Source organism: Prionailurus viverrinus, chromosome B4 (genome assembly GCF_022837055.1).
Source record: "Prionailurus viverrinus isolate Anna chromosome B4, UM_Priviv_1.0, whole genome shotgun sequence".
In the NCBI taxonomy this organism is placed as follows: Eukaryota; Metazoa; Chordata; class Mammalia; order Carnivora; family Felidae; genus Prionailurus; species Prionailurus viverrinus.
This window is the reverse complement of record NC_062567.1, coordinates 113,778,144-113,801,890: the sequence shown is the minus strand read 5'-3', so window position 1 is coordinate 113,801,890 and position 23,747 is coordinate 113,778,144. Positions and strand designations below refer to the sequence as shown.

Below are 23,747 nucleotides of genomic sequence, written 5' to 3'. Positions count from 1 at the left end.
GGGTAAAAGTGTGATTATTCCAAGCTTCAGGACATTACTGTACAAGTAATAAACTCCCAAAAAGAAGCAGTGAAGTAAAACATTTATAACAAGAGTAGGGGTGACCTGCTACAAAATCATGGCTCATATGATCTCATTGCAGGAGTTCTTTACTCAGCCATGTACACTGATGATGAGCTGTTTCACATGACTGATCATGCAGAAGCTTCTGTCTGAAGTCATTTTTTTACCCAAGTCTAGACTTTTAAGTATCCGGACTAATTGTTTTTTTAATATTACAGATGGCACTCTACATGTACGAAGTGAGAGAGCATGCATACAAATACCAGGCATTGTTGTCAGTACATTATTCATATCAATTTGTTTGATTCTCATAAAGCCCTTTCAGGTAGGCACTATTATTATCCCCATTTTATGGATGAAGAAACTGAGGCAAATTGAAGTTAAGAGCTTATCACTCATTTTCATTTAGATAGTAAGTGGAAGAGCTAAGATTAAAACAGAATCAGTTTGGGGGCACCTGGGTACCTCAGTTGGTTAAGTGTCCAACTTCAGTTCAGGTCATGATCTCATGGTTTGTGGGTTCAGGCCCCACATCAGGTTCTATGCTGACAGCTCAGAGCCTGGAGCCTGCTTGGGATTCTGTGTCTCTCTGTCTCTCTGCCCCTCCCCTGTTTGTGCTCTCTCACTCTCTCAAAAATAAATAAAAACATTAAAAAAAAAACAACAAAAAAACAGAGGCCATTTTGCTCCAAAGCAGATGTTCTGCTCCTTCTGGGTAATCTACTAAAGCAAGGGTCAGCCAACTTTTTCCACAAAGGGTCAGATGGTAAATATTTTTACCATGTAATCTCTGTTGCAACTGTTCAGCTCTGTGGATATAGCATGAAAGCAGCCATAGACAGTCCAAAAACAAATGTGCTTGACTATGCTCCAATAGAACTTTATTTGTAGACACTGAAATTTGAGTTTTATGTATTTCCACATGTCACAAAACATTATTCTTGATTTTTTTTTTCACCATTTAAAATGTAAAAACCATTCTTGGCTCATGGGCCTTACAAAAAGAAGCAGACTAGACTTGTCTGTTCATACTGTACTATTTTTGTGTGAGATATTAGGATAAAGTCCACTAATTTATTCATCCATGCAGGAAAGAGAGATCAGGTATCATACTAAATTCTAGGTTACCAAGGATGAACAAGAACAAAACCTTCCAGTTCCTTTTGCCACTCCACTTAAGTTCTACTTCTTCTCATGTCTGCTTTTTTTAAGAATTTATCTTTGGGGCTCTTGGGTGGCTCAGTCACTTGAGTGTCTGACTCTTGGTTTCAACTCAGGTCATGATCCCAGGGTTGTGGGATTGAGCACTGTGTTGTCGATTGAACCCTGCTTAAGATTCTCTCTCTCCCGCAGCCCCTCTCCCCACTCCCTCTCTCTTAAAAAAAAAAAAAAATTCTCTTTTATTTCCTGTCCGTTGCATGTACCAGACATGTTCATATTATCCAATTTAATCTTCATAGCCAGTAGTGTTATCTGTTTTATAGTTTAGAGAAGTATAAAATCAAAGAGCCTAAATAGGCAGCCATTTACACACAGCCAGGTGAGAAGTAGAGCCTAGATTCAAATGCAAGTCTGTCTTAGGTTTAGGTGTTTTTTTGTTCGCTTCACTGCTGCTTCCTCTTTGCTCCTGGGAATGTATGAAGCTATGATGAAATGCTTTTGACCCTGTCTAAAGGGAATTTGTGTATCTCACTTCTAAAATGGCATGCTTATGTTTACTCCCCTTCCATTTGCCCTGACTCTAGCTTTCAAAGATGCTATCTATACAAGTTTGATAGAAATGTTAAGATGTTTCTTGGTTTCCCAATCAAGGCAGCGAAAGAAAGAAAGAAAGAAAGAAAGAAAGAAAGAAAGAAAGAAAGAAAGGAGGGAGGGAGGAAGGAAGGAAGGAAGGAAGGAAGGAAGGAAGGAAAGAAAGAACAAGTTAATAATTTAACTAGTAGAAAGATACACTGATGCATGGGAGGAAGAATGGAGGAAGAAAACCCATGTCCTTTCCTGATGCCCTCTACTGCCTCTCAAGTCTTGAAAGAATAGGACTGTGTCCTTAGCACGCTCTGAGAAAGAAATGGGTTCCAGATGAGTCTTTGGGATTATTGATGATTCATAGGGGGCCTGGAGTAGATTTTTAGGACAGTTCTTTTGTGGATAGTACCTGAAGAAGACAAATGATAAGTAGAATTGTTCATGTTTAGTTTTAAATAAGGAAGTGAACTGATGTGTTCATGAGTGACAGTTTAACCTCCTCATCTTTGACTACTTATGGGTTCCCAAGAAGCTTACTATCCTTTTCCCCATGGCAGTGGGAAATCCCAATTACAGGTGGTAGTTCCTATTAGAAAATGGAAACACTCAAGTAGGCTTGGCTAAAATAAGATCTGGGACTGAAAGCAGATGTCTCTTGAGTTTAACTACTGGTTTCCTTGTAATTCCCTACTACTTTATTATAGTGGGGTCTGTATTTAATGTAACATTTAATATTCTGTAACATGGAATATGTCATTTCTGTAACACATAGCATTAATACCTTTAATTTGAAAATTGCTGAAGTTTATCATGACAGACTTCAGATGCATATACTAAATATAACTAGGTGTACATGAAGCTAACTTGATACACCCTTCAATGGGATTTATTAGGATAATTATATCCAAAACTACCAGTGCAACTGCTTTGTACTTAAGGATCCCAGAAAATGGCACCCTCTGCGGTGGTTTATTTTTAATGAATAATTGATTAATAATTTGTTATCTAACATTTATTTATAATATGTTATGTAATTTCTAATAAAACTTAGTGTTTAATTTATAATCTAATTAATAACTTAATTACTGATGTTTTAATTATTTTTTATTCATCCTGTTGGTAAGGGAGGGATTTCTGTCCTTCCATTATGGAGATGGTCAAATGCATGACACCCGACAGATGAGATTGACAACAGTTGGTTGGTCACATATACAGGGGAGGAGGACATAGCCCTCCACATAGGCCCACACTGAGCTTGCACTTGGGAACAGAATGAGTCACCAGGGGCCGTGGAAAGCAGGCTATACAGTATCAAGATAATGGGTCCCCTTTGGTTCCCATGGGAGGATATGATTGGCTGGTTTGAATAATTCCATATGTTGGCAAGGAACTAAAATCCTCTACTCAGGTGTAGCCAGAACTGCCCCTGTGATAAAAAAAAAAAAAAGGTTGTTTGGCTAGGGCACCCTATCTGTGGGAACAGAATAGGAAGGGCAACTTGCAGTCAGGCTGTTTGGCATCCTCTTCGTTTTCCATGGATGTCAAGACAGAATACAATAGGTATTATACCATAGTAGTTTCATACTGACTCACAGTCAAGAGCATAGCATGGGCAGAGGGATGATCATATTTTCCAAAAGGCCCACCACCTTTTCAGTGGCTGTTAGGATTATGATAAAGAGATATTGGCAGGAGCAATGTGGCATGTATAGTAGACAGAAAAACACATGGTCATCCTGATTAAGAAGATAGTCAAAGGATGAGGTGTTTATGTCTTCATCAATGAGTCCCACTCCTCTGGCCCAGCTCCCCGACTAGGTTCCCTACTCTAGTGTTAGAACCTGGCAAAGCCAAGGAGAGGAGTGGGTATCCCCATTTCCTATCATAGATGGATGATTGTCTTTTCTGCTATGGCTGCCCTCCAAGAGAGGGATCTGTCTCTAATTTGGTAGACACTCTTAGCCTCTCATCACACAGAAATCCCCACCACCACCCTGCCTCCAGCATCTTCCACAACACTTCAATTCCTACCTCCAAGCCTTTGCTTATACTGCTTCCCTTCCCTCCAACTTAGGATGCCTTTGCTCCTCTTTATTCATTGGAGTCTTTCACGTGCTTGTGCCTTAAATTTCTGACTGCCCCAGCCTGCATGAGGTATCTATTTCTCTGGTTCTGTAGCCCTTATTAATGTCTGTGCACTGACTTTAACATTTAGCATGCACTAACTTTTAGTTGTACTCTTCAGAAAATAGTCCCTGCCTCTATCCTAATTCTTGTGGTATTAATTCCTTCTGCCTTTATCTGTATAGAAAAGTTACACTCAGCAGGTAAAAAGAGAAGCAACCAATAGAATTTACAGTTTGAATATTAACTAATTCTATTAGATTATCTTCATCCAGCCCCTAAAATAATATGATACATAATAAGTCCTCAATATTTATTGAAATAAATGGCATAGCAGTTTTATATTTTTTAAAAATATGTAAAAACGTGTGTAAATATGTGTGTGTGTAAATGTGAAGCATCCATGTGTGTATGTGTGTCTAAATATGAAGCACCCTCATGTAGCCCTCCCAACCCCTTTATTTCTAGTGGCCTTTATTTGTGTGGTACTAATGAGTTACATAAAGGGAAGAAGGGATGTTGGGTCAACCCTAACTTTATTGAAAACTGTTTTATTTTTCAACACAATAAACTTTGCTACAATGACAAAACTGGATTGGCAACCTGCTATATTTTATTTGGAAGCATTTCTCCCACCCCCTCCCCCATCTAATATATTTTATTTATTTATTTTTATTTTTAAATTTACATCCAAATTAGCATATAGTGCAATAGTGATTTCAGGAGTAGATTCCTTAATGCCCCTTACCCAAATAGCCCCCCACCACCACCACAACCCCTCCAGCAACCCTCTTATATTCTCCATATTTAAGAGTCTCTTATGTTTTGTCCCCCTCCCTATTTTTATATTATTTTTGCTTCCCTTCCCTTATGTTCATCTGTTTTGTATCTTAAAGTCCTCATATGAGTAAAGTCATATATTTGTCTTTCTCTAATTTCGCTTAGCATAATACCCTTTAGTTCCATCCACGTAGTTGTAAATGGCAAGATTTCATTCTTTTTGATTTCCAAGTAGTAATCCAGTGTGTGTGTGTGTGTGTGTGTGTGTGTGTGTGTGTGTGTGTATGCACACATACACCACATCTTTATCCATTCATCCATCGACGGACATTTGGGCTCTTTTATTTGGAGACATTTCTAAGCTTAATAGAACGCTTTTCTGTTTGTATTAACAAAAAGGTTTTGGTCCACATTTCTTGAAAAGTATTTTAGGGAATCATTCTCAAACCAAATTTTAAGAAAGCAGAATTGCTGGTAATTAAATGTTTGGTATTTATTTTAGCTAGTGCTTGTATCAGGAGACATTTTTATCACAATCTATTCCTCTCCACCTAGGAGCAGCTCATGATTGAACCAGATTCTCCCAGCTAAGCTAGAGTGACAAGAGTGCCTATTGGACTGTGATCAGCCTCAGGCTCCTCTTATGACATCAGGATTGCACCAGGAACCCTGGAGGGCATGATCATCCTTATTTACAGGCTAGGAGTTCTCCCACAACCCAGAGTGCTGTGGGAGATGCCTAATAGTATGGTGCTGTTCGCTGTGGCATAGTCAACAAGTTGTGTGGTTATTCTGTGGCCCCTACAGAATGTTGAACAATCCCTTTACAACTTCTTTTTCTCTCTCTTTTAAGTTTATTTTATTTTGAGAGACAGGGAGAGAGCGTGCATGTGCGCACGAGCGGGAGAAGGACAGAGAGAGGGAGAGACAGAAACCCCAGCAGGCTCGTGCTGTCAAGTGCGGAGCCCAATCAGGGCTTGATCTCAGAAACTATGAGATCATGGCCTGAGCCCAAATCAAGAGTCAGACGTTTAACTGACTGAGACACCCAGGCACCCCTTTTCCATTTGTCTTTTAAACCATTTTTGGAGTAGTCCTGTAATGACTGTATCTTAAATAGCAGCCTCGGGGTACTGATCCTGATTTTGTTTTTAATTGTCAGTCTGCAGTTTAGAGAATCCTAGTAACAAATGCGTATCTAGGGAAGGAAATGGAAATGGTATTTAAAAGGTTAAGGTTGCCCCTGGAAAATGAAGTGGGCATGTTTTTCAAAGTGCATCACTAAAGCCTGGTATTCTTTCCTGACAGTGTCACCTCAAATCAGCTTTTAAACCGTCCTTCAGTTTATATTTCAAAGAAGCTGGGTACTTCTCTGTGGTTTCTTTTTTCTGAAGCCATAGAATTCCAGCTTGGTAGTTTTAAAGGCTTGGTTGTTAACACCTCTAAATTCATGACCCAAAGAGTAAAACACTAACCGTATGCATTTTATGCTGCAGGTTTCTTTTTCATTTCCTTTCCTTTTTTGGTAACATACTCCTGCTGTGCTATCCCTTATTGTAGTGATTTTATTTGTATTGTATGTTTTATTAATCAAAGTGTTTAATTCAAGAAAGTTAATGCATTATATACATATGTGAAATTAAAGATTATTTTTACTGAAATCAAGATAATAAAATCCATTAATGTTTAAAATGAAAATAAAGTATGTTCTAACCTTTAGTCTGTCACTCAAAAGAAGATTAAAGATTAATATATATTTAAAAACTAATGTATATACCTTTCTTTGAGGGGAAGGATTTCTGCTGTTACACTATAATTAGAACATCCACCATCCACGGCTTACATATTACTGAAACATTGACGTTTCTTTTTAGTTAAAGCAGTTAGGAATAGAGAAGACCTAGCAGATGATCTGGTTTGCCTCTTAGCACGTAGAGGTCACACTTGAAGAACCTGATTTTTGTTGAGGTCAGATAAGTTTGTTGCAGACTCAGTGTTATCTCTTGGCTTTTATGCTCTGTCACCCTGGCTCTGCACATACTTAACAATAATTGTGCAAGAGCCTACAGTTGGAAAACCTAAAAACATGCCACAAATATATGCATCTTTCGTTATTCGAGGATTAAAATGGCCACATATACCCATTTACAGTTGTGCCATATTCCCTAAGAGTAGTAGAGAGATAACTTACTCATTTTAAAGATAGTTCCCAGGAAAATCATCTGAGTGGAAAATGGAGAAAATTCTCCAAGTACTGGGTAATTGAAAAGAGGACATGAAAACAAGAATAAGAGTGGTTTCTAAACCATTTTTTATTGATTTGATTTATGGTTTTCAACCCGACCCCTAAATCAAAAGTTCAGTAAAGGAGCTGAAATAACAGAGTAGAACATTTTCTGGTGAAACTAAATGTAAACACTTTCCTGGTGAAAATTGTGAACCAATATTATGTAGTTAGCATGTAATAATACATAACTTATTAAAAAACATTTTTATGTTTCTATGTAGTGTTCATCCTTCAAGTGCTTAACAGTAGTTTTTTCTGTTCATTCTGTGATGAATATGAAAGCAGCCAAAGGAAACACATAATCACTAAGTCATAATGAGACAGCATTGGTAGGAGAATTATAACAACATCCTGAGGACTAGCAGGTTCTGCTCAGTTTGGTCCAGGAGTGGTAGAAAGAGGAAGAGAAAGATCTCAGAAGTTCAGATTTACATGTTGTGACTTGAAAATTAGAAAGAAACTTTGAAGGTGAGGACACTGGAATAACCTTTTTCTTCAAGTTTAGGGGGAATTACATGGAACATTCTATGTTTCGGGAGCTCAGATAAGAGAGGAAGAAGATAAATAGATTCATCAACAAAGAGGACAGGATTCAATGCTTTGAAAGTGCTCCTCAGTTCACTGTGCTTCTCCTTTTCCTTTCTCTGTTCTCCTTGTTCTCCCCTCCCTTTGCTGGAATTTTTCAGGTTAATGGAGGTTCACAAGGATGTTTTGTTGGTGATGTCTGGCTCGGCCTTGTGCAGTTTTATGTTCTGAAAAACTCTTAGGGGAGATAGATTAAATGAGTCTTTTTAAAGAGACAGTTCCTTCTAAAAGAGAAACCCTCCTTCGTGTGATATCTTACCTAAAAGAGAAATTTCATGTACTTACAGGGGAGGGTGTACTGTGCCTATATAGCAAATAACATAAAAAATACATAATTTAAAAAAATTGTTTTTACAGTTTATTTTTGAGAAAGTGAGTGTGATTGGGGTAGGGGTAGAGAGAATCCCAAGCAGGCCCCATACTGTAAGCACAGAGCCTGACGTGGGGCTTGAACCCACTAACCATGAGATCATGGCCTGAGCTGAAACCAAGAGTCGAACGCTCAACCAACTGAGCCACCCAGGTGCCCCCCAAAATACATAATTTTTAAAAAAGTGATGGCGTTAAGTAATCAGGTGTGCAGATCCAAATGTGTATGTAGATCCTTGACGTGTGGAATTGAAGACAGCTGCCTAATAGGTGGGAATTTACTTCTGGCTTTACTTTTCTCTGCCCTTACCTCATCCAGACTTGGAAAGGATGGCCTGGGGAGGTAGAGCCCAGTCTTGATTCTTTTTGGGTTGTGTTTGCAGCTTACTTTCCTTTTACTTCGATTATCAAATTGTGAAATAACCAGGCAGGAAATTGTGGAGGAAACACTATGTCCTGTTCCTTTAACCCGCAAGGCTGACAGTGTTAGGACGATATCTTCCTGACAGTGGGAAGGAAATGTAAAGAATAGATGAGCCCCAGCTCAATGACTGGCATCAGTAAGAAGTCCATATTTCATTATCTGAGATCTAAAGTTATCTATATAGATTTGAAAGCTGCTAAGAATTACGTAGGAAAATAGATTAATCAACAACTTTTCTCTGTTTGAACATGTAGACACAAACGTGTAAATATGGATGCTAAATGCCATCTTTCCTGATTTTGCTGCCAAACCCATTATCTTTTCTTTAAAATCATATCCCTTGTTAAGAAATTTCTGTTTCAATTGATGTCCCCCTCATTTTGCTGGTGACTTGAAGGAAGACTCCGGTTTTCCCCCTACCTCTTTACCATAGCCCTGATGAAGTTTTTAACTCTTATATCTAGCCCTTCCTCTTAATTCCTGATGTAGCCAACCTCATTCAGGCTGTCTATACTGTTGAAATTACCTCTCAGATCCCTATCCACTTCTGTCCCTGTGCCCGCCCCATTCAGCCCCCATTGAGTTACAAGATTAGTCTTCCTAAAACCTTGCTTTGCTTTGCTTTGCTCACATTCCTCCCTTGCAAGCTTCAGAAATTGTATATGGTCTACCATTTACTATCCAGATACATAGGGAGCTCCTTTTACTTCAATTTAATCTTTTGAGATCAGGGGGACCTTACTGATGCTAATTAGGGCTATCCTTTTCACTGTTTGGGTGGGGGGACTGGGACATGGGCTGGGCCTACAGGCCTGGGTTGATGGAAGGGATGTTGTTCTCTTTTCTGTTGTCATTAATGGGAGAGAAGTATGGATTAAGGAAATCTTTGAGGTCTACTGGAAGATTTGAGTCTTCTTGTTGAAGGCCTACAAGCTGAGTATGGACTCTGCTATTGTTCATGACCCTTGACAGGCTAGTACCTGTTATCTTCTCCAAGCTTGTTTTCCATTATGTGTAGGGGACTCCTGCTGCAGCCTGAGTGTTCTTTTTGTTTTCTGAAAACAAATATTCCCACTTCCACACCATTGAGTATGATGCTTAGAATGCCCCTTCTCCTTTAAACCATACACTATTCCAGTATTCCCCCCCAAACCTTTCTTTATGATCACCACTGCCATAAATACTTACCATCTGAACGTCTGAAATTTGACACTCTTTGCTTTCTAATATAATTTTTGTTTACTCACTAAAAATTTACTGAGGGCCCATTATGTGTCAAGCAGGATCCTGGGGGTTCAACTGAAAAAGACCATTTTCTTGTCCTTAGGAGTTTACATTTTAGGGAGGGAAACAAATATATCACCATGTGCAGTTGAATGAGATGGTGTAGGATTCAGAAGAGACAAGTAAACCAATGTGGTTAGGGAGGGGTTGGTCAGGGAAGGTTTTCTGTAGGAAAGCAACTTTCAGAACTAACAACTCCCAACATTTTATGGCAGTTACGTTTTGATCCATGTCCTTTTAATACTTAAAGCTTTTTTTTTTCTTGTCCTTAAATTAACTGTTGTAAATATTTATATCCCTAACAGTTGTGGCTACTAGCTTCCTACTGTATCCTTAATAATGGCTTTCCAAATGTTGGACCAGGAAACACCTCTCAGCTCTCTCTTCAGACAAAGTAAACCTAATTTCCTCACAGGTGCTACAAGCTCTGTTACTGATTATTCAAAATTTTTATACTGTTGAGTCTAAAAGAGTGCACTGATTCAAAAAACCAAATTACTGGGATCTTGTTATAACCAGACTGTGATTCATTGCAGCAGGGTGAGGCCTAAGGCTTTATATTTCTGAAAAGCTTCCTGGTGATGCTGAAGCTGGTCATAGATTGAATGTGTTTATGAGTAATAGGGTTTTAGAGGACGAAAGATAAAGAATTAAGATAAAAAGAAGTGAAGGTACGTTTTCTTTTATTTATATGGATGGATCCTGCAGTCTCTGCATCCTGTTAACTTTATTTTATGCTAGCTAATTTAAATCACCTAATTACCCAGCTGGGTTGGGCTCCTGTCCCTGCAACCAGAGACAGTGAATCTTGCCAGTGATCTGACTAGAAAGCTTCCATTCTCCACCCCCACCTCCTCCCTAGAGAGTGAGTCTCCTCCATGTCATGGGGAGCTATAATAAGGCACGCACCCACCTAGTTGAGGCTGCAATATGATTCTCTGAGGCCCTCTAGCTACTGAATAATAAGGAACCCCTGTCTTTGTCAGAGGGAGGTGTTCCTTTTGGCATTCTGCCTTCACCCAACTGGTTTGTGTAACATTTGAGTTCCAGGAATGGCATCTGAGGCTAGTCTGTATCCTACAATGTGTAATCAGGAACTGGCAGAAAATTCATCTTTAGCTTTTAAGATTCCTGTTAGAAATTTTCATAACTTGTAGGAGCCTTGGCAGTTGAATGACCTGACCTTGATCTGTAAAGGGGCCTGCCAGGGTGAAATGCAAGTCTCTTTATTCCGTGTGAGTGTTTTTCCTGATGATTTTCTGTGATCTTTTACTGACTCTTCTGCAGATATTCTTATAGACTGCAGACAGGAAAGCAGTTGCTACAGATAATTTCTTCCTGAGCCTTTACAACCAAAGTTAGAAAGAATTATTTCTGTTGTCTTCCTGGAGAACTTTGCTGTGGAATTCCCCCCTACAGACTGGATTGCAACAATAGCTCTTAGATTCAAGAGATCTGTCTCAATACAAAATGGGAAATGTTGATGACGTCAGGCTGGCGAGGCAGAGTTGGTAAATGAGCTGGTACAGTGGTTTTCAAACTTCCAACATGTGTCTCCTAGGGGCCCTGCACCCCTAGAGTTTCTGATTTAGCAGGTCTGGATCAGAGCCCAAGAATTTTTAACATCCTTGTCCCTTCCCATGTCTTATGATGTGGTTACATAAAAGGAATTGGTGATAATCAGGGAGGTTGGGCACATGTTCATAATAGCACATGCATGGTTTATTGTGTTCACCATCATTACCTCCCAATTCTGGTAGATTTATTAGTTGCTTTGAAACAAACAAATAAACAAAAACTGAGACCCAGGGAAACACCACCTTTTCTAATGTTCCTGTTTAGCCAGTGAGTGCCCTTTTGTGGTAATACAGTCCATATCCCATGAGGCTTCTTGGTTTATAGGGGTAGAGAGACCTGATCTTTTCGAGTAAGGAGATGGAAGCATAGGATTAGGGCAGCTAGAAAACTTGCTTCTCATCCACCTTCCTATCATGAAGATACATGTTTTTCAAGATGTTTATTTTAATCTCAAGATGAGTTTGTGTTTTTGACAGCTGAGATAGGAAAGAGAGGGGAATTTTGGTTGGTCTGGCTATTTCCATCCCTGTGTTTACATCCCTTAGGTATACCTGGAATAAGATGGTTGATCGTGTTTGTTTTTTGGTAGTATTCCTTGTTATTAAAGGTGACTAATGCAATACTTTTTATTGAAACAGTTCTGGAACATCCCAGGAGGGACACAACGATCTTGACCTTGGTCTTGGTGAACTTCCTTCAGATGAGGAAGACCTCAACAGTTCTGACGAAGACGATGTCAGCTCTAATTCTAGTAAAGGGGACCCTGACCTGGGAGACAAACAGGTATATATTGGGTATTTAATTGTTTCTACTTTTGTATTTGTTGGTCTCTCATGTAATTTGGAGATAATATTTATCAGCATGATAGGCACAAAATCCCTAGTTAATTTTTTCTTAAAACTTATAAAACATTTTCTTTTTTTAAAAAAATTTTTTAAGTGTTTATTTTTGAGAGAGAGGGAGGGGCAGGGGTGGGACAGAGAGAGAGGGAGACTGAGAATCTGAAGCAGGATCCATGCTGTCAGCACAAAGCCTGACATGGGGCTGGAACCCACAAAGCATGAGATCATGACCCGAGTTGAAGTCAGAAGCTTAACTGACTGAGCCACCCAGGCGCCCCCTTTATAAAACATTTTCTAATTCAAATTTAGTTCTTGGTATAATATAGTGCCTAAGATAATCATATTTCTAATGCACATCACTTAGAGACTAGTAATTTTTGAGAAATTATTTTTGGCAATGTCCATTGGTTTTCTTTTTGATAATGAAAATCCCCTCTTAGGATTGTTCCTTGAATCCAAGTGAGTCTACTTGAAAGAAAGGAATTAGATGCATTTCAGATTTAATGAAGTCTTTTCAGAGATAGAATAAAGACTTGTTAATAACATACTGGGATTTCCTTTGAAGTGAGTCAGTTTTTGTGTATTTACACTATACATGAAATAAGATTGTCTATGTGTTGTTAATTATTTAAGATATGTCAATACATGGAGGTTTATTATATTGTTTCTTTAGTTTGACATGAGTGCTTCGTTTTAAATATATTTTTTAATAAAGACATACTTACAAGGGGAAAAATAGTATATTAACAATAACCCTAAAATGTGTTGGAATGTTACAGCAAAATAGAATTTGAAAGGATCCGCATAGCAAGCGTATCAAGCCATAGAGAAGAAAATCCCTGTCATCCAACTTCTATGCCATAATTTATCAATCCATTGTTTCCTGTTTAATATATTTTTGCTTTGTTTAAATTTATTTCAGCCTTAAATGAATGGCATAAGTTATGTAATTATCTTGGTTTAAATCCCAGCTCCAATACTTAGGAGCAGGGTAGATAACTTTGGGCAAATTACTTAATCCCTTTAAGCTAAAGAGCCTCCATTTTATGAAGAAAAGAACAGAATTTATCTCAGATAATTGTCAGGACTAAATGATCTGATATGTGTAAAGCCTTAGAACACTGTTCAGTACATGGTAGGAACTCAATGATTATTTCTTGCAATATTTCATGCTGCAAAGTACTGACTCATAAGAGTTGGGAGTAACCACTAGAAATTATTTAGCCTTAGGGCAGGTGAGTTTGTAAGATACCTAAGACAGATTGAGTGACTTCTTATAGGCCCACAGCATCCCTCAGCAGTGTGTAGGTTTTACTTTGATTATTAAGGAATTCCTCCTATGTTTTACTGGTAGCTGCCATCTCTGATTTGAAAGCTCATTTTCCTTGTTACTGTTTCATAGATATAGATTCTACAAGTATTTATAAAATACTACTTCCCAGATATACCAGACATAAAAAGTATGTACAAGACATAAAGCAGTGCTTAAGGTTTTTGCTCTTGAACAGCTTACATCCTAACGGGACAAGAGGGGCCATATATGCATGAAAACAGTGAGATTTTCAGATAATTACATGCTGTGAAAAGAATAAAACAGAGCAATGTGCTAGAAACTGAGGAGGCTACTTAGAATAAAAGCCTCTAAGAAAGTGATATTTGAGAAATAAATGACTGGAAAGATCCAAATCCTTCGGAATTTGGGGAAGAGCCTTCCAATGGTCTTCTTCTCAAAGGACTATAATTAAATCAACCTTTACTATCTTTGATAAGCTGCAAGTTCTTCTTTTTCTAACAAGTACTGTTTCCTATTGTTTGCATCTGTTTTATTTCTCTTGTTCAAACCCTTTTGATTTCTCCCCATAGCTCTTGAAGTATGGTAACCAAAAGCGGTATCCACATTCTACCAGGGATCTCACTGACATATGCATAAAAGAACGATTTCTCTCTAACCCTTTTGTATTATGCATCTTTCCACCATATCCGGTCACAACACTGCCTGGTTGACTCATTTGTTTTGTAGTCATTGGAGACTTCCAGAGTTCCTTCCTTTGTATTTGTACTGGCCTTTCCTTTCCCTTCTGGTATTTATATTATTAGTTTTTGTCTTTAGTTGTGCCACACTGCTGTTAAATATTTTTCTGTTTTTAAAATGAGATTATTTCTGGGGTGCCCGGGTGGCTCAGTTGGTTAAGTGTCTGACTTCAGCTCAGGTCATGATCTCACGGTTCATGAGTTTGAGCCCCACGTCGGGCTCTGTGCTGACAGCTCGGAGCCTGGAACCTGCTTCGGATTTTATATCTCTCTCTCTGCCCCTCCCCCCCCCCCCCCCCCCCAGCTCACATGCTCACTCTCTCACTCTCTCTTTGTCAAAAATAAGTAAATATTAAAAAAATTTTTTTGATGAGATTATTTCTTCAGTTAATCACGGACACTTAATAAGATTTTTTTATACCTGATTCTAGTGTATTAATGATTTCCCTTTTTGAAGTGTCAGCCATCATGACAAGCTTGAGTCAGCAATGGCAATAATAAAAAGAGCTAACTCTCCTTTTCTAGACAGTTGCTGATCCATCTAAGCATAGCCTGGTGAATGCTTTCCTCTTAAGTAATCTGCTTTCAAAGTGGTTAAGAAGAACACGATCTTGGGAGCCAGATTACCTGCATTCTTACCGCTTACCAACTCTGTGATCTTGAGCAATTTACTTAACACCTTTATGCCTTAGTTTCCTCATCTGTGGGAAGAAGAGGGAGTAGGGTAGATAGTTGTTTTTCTTTTCTTTCTTTTTTTTTTGACACTCGTTTTTATTCTTTAAGATTATTGTGATGATTAAAGATGATACACTGTTTAAAACAGTTCCTTACACAAATTGAGTGCTTAGTATTTCCAGTCATTCCTTATATAACCAAATATAATTTCAAGCTTGCCTTTTCTTATCTTTGATGAATAAATCTGAAGCATGTTTACATAGAAGGCAGTAATATGTTCTAAAAAAAACATGAAATTTGGCATTGTAAGATCTGTGGTTCAGTCCAGCTCTGCCACTTACTAGCCATTTGACCATGGTCAAATGATTATTTTAAGTCATTTAGTTTATTTGCACCAATCTCCTATCACAATGGATTTCAAGTGACAATAAAAAAATGTATGTAGTACAAAAAGTCAAAATATGTAGTTAAAGAAATCAAAGGGTTAATAGATTGTGCTGGAGCTATTGGACATCCACATGCCAAAGAATAAAGTTAGACCTCTTACTGTACACAAAAATTAAGTCAAATGTATAATTGACCTAAATGTAGGAGCTGAAACTATAAAACCCTTATAACCAAAATATAGGAATAGCTCTTCATGACCTTGGGTAGGCAGAGGCTTCTTTGATGCAACAACAAAGGTATAAGTGATGTGAGGAAAAATAGACAAGCTGGACATCATCAAAATTAAAAACTTCTGTGCTATACACAGTACCATCAAGAAAATGAAAAGATAACTCACAGAGGAGAAAATATTGGCACACATCTCTAATAAAGGCCTTATATCCTGAATATGTAAGGAGCTGTTACAACTCAATCATAATAAAAAATAGCCCAATTACAAAAATGGGCTAACAATCTGAATAGACATTTTTCCATAGAAGATATACAAATGGCCAGGAATGTGGAGAAATTGGAAGCCTTATACACTGCTGGTGAGAATGTAAAATGACACATACGGCCTCTTTGGAAAACAAATGGCAGTTCTTCAAAAGGTGAAATTTAGAGTTAGTATATAACCCAGCATTTCCGCTCCTTGGTATATACCCACATGAAATGAAAATATATGTCCATAAAAACCTTGTGCAAGAATGTTCATAGTAACATTATTCATAATAAGCAAAAAAATGGAAGGAACTCCAGTGCCCTTCCACTGATAAGTGGATCTATCAACTGATGAATGTATAAACAAATGTACTGTATCCACACAGTGGAATATTACTTAGCAATTAGAGAATGTGCTCATGCATGCTACAACATGGATGAAGCTTAAAAATAGGCTGAGTAGAAGTCAGTCACAAAAGATCTCATGTTTTATGATTCCATTTACATGAAATATTCAGCATAAGCACATCCATGGAGACAGAAAGTAGATTAATGCTTGCCAGGGGTTGGACAGAAGGGAGGATGGGGAGTGAGTGACTGCTTACAGGCATGGAGTTTCCTTTAGGGGTGATGAAAATGTTTTAAAGTTAGGTTGTGGTAATGAGTACATAACCCTGAATATATTGAAAACCATTGAATTTATACTTTAGAAGAGTAAAAATTCATTTTATGGAATGTGAATATTTTAATGAATCTATTAAAATAAAAAATCCTGCTAAAGGAAAACGGTAAAGCTAAGTGGAAGATTGTACAGAGTAGTGCCTGTGGTGTAGTCCTATATACATCAGCCAAGAAGAGGAAACAAATTTGGCTTTCTCACAACCAAGTAAAGAAGGTGGTAGCAGTTTCCAAAGGAAAAAGTCTTTGGAGTAGAAGCATAGTAAGACCACTTCTTTTATAATTTCTTTGATCCTCAATTTCTTAATTGACACAATGAGACAATAATACTCCCCTGAGTTGTTGTGAAGATAATACAGGATACATAGTTGTAACATACCGGCTAATAATTGTAAAAACACTCTGAAGTCAAGAAAGTTTATGCACATTAGGCACGTGTAATACACTTCTATGATTGTGATTATGATTGTGATAGGTTTATTGGTTTTTAGGGCTATTGTTACAAAATATCACTAACTGGGTGGCTTAAAACAACAGAAGTTTATTGTCTCACAGTTCTGGAGGCCAGATGTCCAAAATCACAGTGTGGACAAGGCCATGCTCCCTCTGAAGCCTATAGGAGAGACTCTTTCCTTCCTATTTCCCAGTGGCTTGCCTGCAATCCTCGCTAATCCTTGGCTTATAGCTATATTACTTCAGTCTCTTCCTCCATCATCACAGAGTGCTCCCTTCATGTGTGCCTGTGTCTCTTCTCTTCTTATAAGGACCAATCAGATTAGGGGCACATCCTAGTCCAGTATGACTTCATCTTAACTTACTAATTACATCTGCAACAACCCTATTTCCAAATAAGCTCATGTTCTGAGGTCCTAGGGGTTAGGACTCCAACATATCTTTTGGAGGCCGTGATTCAATCCATAACAGATGCCATATTCCATGGACAGATAATGAGCACATAACTGATATGTCTCGATGACAATAATATTTCCTTACAAAATTGCCAGACTCAGTAGGAAGAGAAAATAAAGGATATGTGCCACTATGCCCTTGTTTTAACTTTGTGAAGAGAAAGCAAACATGTTCAAAAAGATACTCCTGGAAAGGTAAAAGTGCTACCAGACAGGGAAGAATCTTAACACCTATGTGCCTGTGCTTGTCTTTGTACTGTGAGTGCAGGTATTACACTTAATCTTTAAAAACATAGAACATAGTAGGAGGGTCCCCTGGGTGGCTCAGTCGGTTAAGCGTCTGACTTTGGCTCAGGTCATGATCTCACAGTTCGTGGGTTTGAGCCCCACATCAAGCTCTGTGCTAACAGCTTGGAGCCTGGAGCCTGCTTCTGATTCTGTGTCTCCCTCTCTCTTTCTGCCCCTCCCCTGCTCATGCTGTCTCTCTCTCTGTCTCTCAAAAATAAATAAATGTAAAAAAAAAAAGATTAAAAAAATAAATAAAAACATAGTAGGATATAGGTCTGACATATGTACTATTCTTTTTTTCACATGAAGAAAAGGAGTTTTTTATTCAGGTTAAGTAACTTGCCTTGGAGCTCCCTGAATTGGTGTTTTTTGGTTTTTGTTGTTGTTGTTGTTGTTCTTTTAACCAAAATCTGTCTTTACTAAAACTTGGGATAAGCCATAGAAGTTGAATGATGTTAGTGGAATGTGTTTGGGATGGTAGTGAATAGCCATGGTAATCTCTATTTTTTTCTGTTCCAAGTCTTTAGTTTTATGGTTTTTGGCCATTACTTTCAGTGCTTAATAATAAATGGTTATTTGAGGGGCAGCTGGGTGGCTCAGTCCGTTAAGCATCCAACTTCAGCTCAGGTCATGATCTCACAGTTTGTGAGTTCAAGCCCCACATTGGACTCTGCACTGACAGCGCAGAGCCTGGAGCCTGCTTTGATTCTGTGTCTCCTTCTTTCTCTGCCCCTCTCTCTGTCTCTCTTCCTCCTTCTCTCCCTCCGCCTCCCTCAAAATCAGTAAATAAATTTTACAACAAAATGTCAAAAAAATAATAAATGGTTTTTTGAGAATGAGATCTGTTCATTTCCCTTCATTATGGTTAGAATATTCACCATTGTTCACCTTTCCTGATTGTTGACATCCCTATCTCTTCCTTTTTAAAATTACCCTTTTTAAAAAAATTTTTTAATGTTTATTTTTGAGAGAGAGAGAGCGGGGGAGAGGCAGAGAGAGAGGGAGACACAGAATCTGAAGCAGGCTCTGTGCTGAGAGCAGAGAGCCTGATGCGGGGCTTGAACCCGTGAACCGTGAGATCATGATCTTCGCCGAAGTCGGACCCTTACTACTGAGCCACCCAGATGCCCCTTTTTTTAAATTTTCTTTATGAAGAGTGGGGTGAAAACCTAAGAGAACTTTGTCCTTTAGAGGTTAATCATGGTGTTACCTCATTTGGGAGATAATTTAATGAAATTAATGATAAACATGTTTCTCAGACAGATCTGGTTGTTCAGTTTATTGCTTTTTAATTATTTTTTTTAAGAGAGGGAGTGTGGGAGCAGGAAGGAGAGGGGCAGAGGGAGATAGAATCTCAAGCAGGTTCCACACTCAGTGTAGAGCCTGATGGGGGGCTTGATCCCACAACCCTGAGATCATGACCTGAGCCAAAACCAAGAGTTGGACTCTCAACCAGCTGAACCACCCAGGTGCCCCAGGTTTTTGCTTTTTAGTAGAGCCCTTGAGTAGAATGACAAAGGCCTTTTAAGTATTCTATTAAAAAGTAATGGGCAAATTTCACCACATTTTTGCTTGCAAACAAATATTAATAAAGGAGAACACAGTTAAGAATTTACGAAGCTGGGTGGGCTGTTATCAAGAGATCAGAACAGAAAACTGGGTTTCAAACCAAAGGTTCTGTTTTTGAATTTGTTTGACTTACTTTATGATCTTCACAAAGTAATTTCATTTGTGGCTAATGTTTCAGCTTCCACAGCAGTGTGCTTTTAGGAGATGCAGCTATTTAACAAGCAATCTGCTTTGAAATGTGATGTAATTGAAGTGAGGACTATCATTATCTGAAAAGTTAAGATGCCAAATATGGCCTCTCTCTTGAGGTTTTACAGTGGGGTGTATTTTTCCATCACTGTTTGACTTGGGTCAGAATTAGTCATTGTTCTTACAAGTTGAAGATAATCCAAAACTTTTTATTTTGTTCTGGTTTTAGTTATCTTTGACTTTCTGTCTACTTTGAAAATGAATGTAATCCATTGAATCATTTTCTAGTAGTTACTATCCCTTGTTAGCTCTGTAGTTTTCCTAGTTTAAAAGGTAAAATAGACAATAGAATACATACATAGATTCCTAGAATTTTAGAGTTGCAAAAGGCCTTAATCATCTAGACCAACCCCCCACCTTGTTTTTTACATGATGAAATATCTATAATACCTGTTAGTTGGTTTGAGTCTACATTTTCCTGTTACTCAATACACATTCAAAAGCACTGTGCTCCATTCTTACATTCTGAGAAGGTGGCAGCCACCTTTGGACACATTTGCTTATTCATGCATATCAGTTGCACAGTGCATAGGCATTGTGCTAGGTGCAGGATACAGGGTAAATAAGGTCCTAAACTAGAGAGAATCAAAAATGTCAGCAAGTAAACACAATCCACTGGGTTAAGTTCTATAAATCTACATGAGTAAGAGAATAACCGGCACTGTGGCAGTGGCAGGGAAAGAATATCAAGGTAGCCTTCATAAAGGATAAACCTTTGAGTGCCATCTTAAAGGGTAAATCAGAATATGACAGGCAGAAATCTTTGAGGAGGGGAGAAGTGATGAGGAAGGAAATCACAACAGAAGGAAAGGCATATAGGGACAGACATGCAAGGGCAGAGCATACTTGGGGTTGCAAGATGGTTCCAATTTGGTTGGAGTAGAGAGTATACAGTGTGTGGGAGCGGGGAGGGACTAGTGAAGATAACTAGACTACACTGTGGAGTGTTTTAGATATATGGCAAAGGAAATTTGAGTCTTTGTTGCCCATAGGTGATAGGGAGTTCCTAATGTGTTTCAACCTGAGACCAAAGGTAATTATATTTGCCTTCTTTAAAATATTTTCTTATTCATTTATTTTTTTTAATGAGGGCAGCCTATTTATTTATTTGTTCATTTATTTATTTATTTAGAGAGCTTGAGTGGGGAAGAGGGACAGTGAGAGGGAGAGAGTCTTTTTTTTTTTTTTTTAAGTATTTATTTTGAGAGAGAGAGAGAATCCCAAGCAGGCTCCACGCTGTCAGCACAGAGCCCAATGTGGGGCTCCAACTCACACACATGAGATCATAACCTCAGCTGAAACCAAGAGTCAGATGCTTAACCGACTGAGCCATCAGGTGCCCCCCACCCCCCACTTTTTTTAGGGAGAGAGAGAATCTTAAGCAGGTTCCACACCCATCATGGAACCTGATGTGTGGCTTGATCTTAGGACCTTGAGAGTGTGACCTAAGCCTAAATCAAGAGTTAGACATCTAACTGACTGAGCCACTCAGGTACCCCTAAAATGCATTTCAGAACTGTTATTCTGCATTAACAACTCAGGCAACAACAGATGTTGGCGAGGATGTGGAGAAAGAGGATCTCTTTTGCATTGTTGGTGGGAATGCAAGCTGGTGCAGCCATTCTGGAAAACAGTATGGAGGTTCCTCAAAAAACTAAAAATAGAACTACCCTACAACCTAGCAATTGCACTACTAGGCATTTATCCATGGGATACAGGTGTGCTGTTTTGAAGGGACACATGCACCCCAATGTTTATAGCAGCACTATCAACAATAGCCAAAGTATGGAAAGAGCCCAAATGTCAATCGATGGATGAATAGATAAAGGAGATGTGGTATATATATATATACAATGGAATATTACTCGGCAGTCAGAAAGAATGAAATCTTGTCATTTACAACTACGTGGATGGAACTGGAGGGAATTATGCTAAGTGAAATTAGTCAGAGAAAGACAAAACTGATATGACTTCGCTCATATGAGGACTTTAAAAGACAAAACAGATGAACATAAGAGAAGGGAAACAAAAATAATATAAAAATAGGGAGGGGGACAAAACATAAGAGACTCTTAAATATGGAGAACAAACAGCGTTACTGGAAGGGGTGTGGAAGGCGGATGGGCTAAATGGGTAAGGGGCACTGAGGAATCTACTCCTGAAATTGTTGTTGCACCATATGCTAACTAATTTGGATTTAAACTTTTAAAAATTTAAATAAATAGATAAATAAATAAAATAAATAAATAAGAACTATTACTCTGGTGGCAGTATAGAGACTGGATTGCAGTGGGATAAAATCTAGAGCCAAGGAAACCATGGTAAAGTCTTAGGTTGCAAGTAACTTGTTCTGCGAGTGTTCCACAAGATGAGCAAACATTTCTAATAAATTTTAACTTGATAAATGATATCTTGCAATACAAGTAGTATGTGATGCTGAATGTCACGTGATCACGACCAAGCCAGTGGTTCTGTCTCTCTTGCTCTTGCTCTCGCTCTCTCGCTCTCACTGCAGGATTGTGGGTGATTGTCTCCCATGCTTGAATGCTCGGTCTCAGGCCGCGGTGTTTGGCAAAAATCACTGATTTTTTAGAACACTGGAAGGTGACCACAAATGACACTAGTGTAATTTTTGTCACTTCAAAGCACCTATGGACAGTCCTTTGCTTTTCCATATAAGAGTAAGCTTAGGAATGCTTTGCTTCATTCTAGGTCAGGTTGCCTGCAGGTATAAACCCTTTCCTTTGTTGCCTTATTGCCAGTTACATGAAATACAGTATATGACAAGAGTTTATTAATAATAATACTGTACTGTAGTCAAACATACGTGTGAGTGTATACAATAGCTCCATGCAGAAAAAGATTCCATTGAGCCAATAGGTAGCAGTGATTCCAATAGTGATAGTGAAAGTCGTCCTACATAATAATCCTCCTCTCTCTTGTCTCCCTTACACCAGCCACGAAGGTTTTCAAAGGTAAGTGCAAGTTAATTTGTTTTTCTTTTTTTTCTTTTAATTTTTTTTTTAACATTTATTTATTTTTGAGACAGAGAGAGACAGAGCATGAACAGGGGAGGGGCAGAGAGAGAGGGAGACACAGAATCTGAAACAGGCTCCAGGCTCTGAGCTGTTAGCACAGAGCCCGACATGGGGCTCGAACTCACGGACTGTGAGATCATGACCTGAGCCGAAGTCAGACGCTTAACCGACCAAGCCACCCAGGCGCCCCTGTTTATTTTTCTTTATATTTTGCGTTTTCTTTATTATTTTGTATTATATTACAGTATTGTAATCATTTTTATATGAATATTTTTGGGTTGTAGAACAAATCATCTGAGTTTCCATTATTTCTTAAGGGGAAGTTCGCTTTGATATACAAGTGCTTTGGATTATAAACATATTTCCAGGATGAATTATGCTTGTAAACCAAGGTTTTACTGTACTTATGTTCCTGCAGTAGTGTAGGCAAGAAATAAGGAGGCAGTATTGAAGAAGAGGTAAGGATTGATAAATCTTTAAAGAAATATGCAGAATGATAAATTGATAGGACTTGAAGACTCACTTGTGATCACAGAAGATGGAGAAGAAAGGAGTCCAGGTTTCTGGCTTTGATGAGTGTGTTTCTACAGTATCTAGTATGTAGGTACTTGATGACTTGTTCAAAGAATGACTGAAGGTCATTGGATGCTTTATTCCTTGTGAATATTTTCCTAAACTATACATTTTTCTCTCTTTCAAGATGTTAGCATATTCCATGGGTGTTTATAGGTATAGCTATTTGGATATTTGGTTGCTCTCCTTATTTACTTCTTGAAATCTAGGGCTTTTTAAAAATTTATCCTTAATTTCCTCTTCTGACAACCACTTTCCTGCCCCTATAGAATCAGAATTTCCAAGACAGTTCAGTGGGAATTTGAAACTTAAGAGCTGCTTGGGGGTTCTGATGATCAGTTTGTTTTCAAATTTGGTTGTAGAGCAATGAATCAGCTGAGGGTAGAGCTGTTTTCTTCTACTAACCGTGCTATCAAATGATGGATAATCTGTTACTGTAGATTTTTAAATGATGGAGTAAGGATGGTGATCACTCCTTCTCTCTGAGTGATCTCAATAACAAGAAAGATAAGAAATAGGAACTCTACCTTGAGTGATATTAGGAAACAACTAAAACCCCCAATCACAATATATGAATAAAGGCTACCATTTCCACCAGCAGTAAGATAAAGGTTCTAGTTTCTCCACATCCTCACCAACACTTGCTATTTTCTGATTTTAAGTTTATTTATTTATTTTTTTTTTTTAGTAATCTCTATACCCAGTGTGGGGCTTGAACTCATGACCCTGAGATCAAAAGTTGCATGCTCTTCTGACTGAGCCAGCCAGGTGCCCTACTATTTTTTTTAT

General features: G+C 38.3%; 1 protein-coding gene across 3 annotated transcripts in view; it reads left to right on the top strand.

Annotated features, from left to right (window-relative positions):
- Positions 1-23,747, top strand: part of FGD6 (FYVE, RhoGEF and PH domain containing 6) — a 115,557-nt gene that overhangs the window by 24,379 nt on the left and 67,431 nt on the right. For 2 of the 3 annotated variants that reach the window (XM_047868047.1, XM_047868046.1), the window contains exon 3: positions 11,879-12,023. In XM_047868047.1, coding sequence (XP_047724003.1) covers positions 11,879-12,023 — 145 coding nt within the window. Of the gene's footprint in view, positions 1-11,878; positions 12,024-22,304; positions 22,323-23,747 lie in introns of all 3 variants that reach the window. The other variant, XM_047868045.1, reaches the window with a different exon arrangement.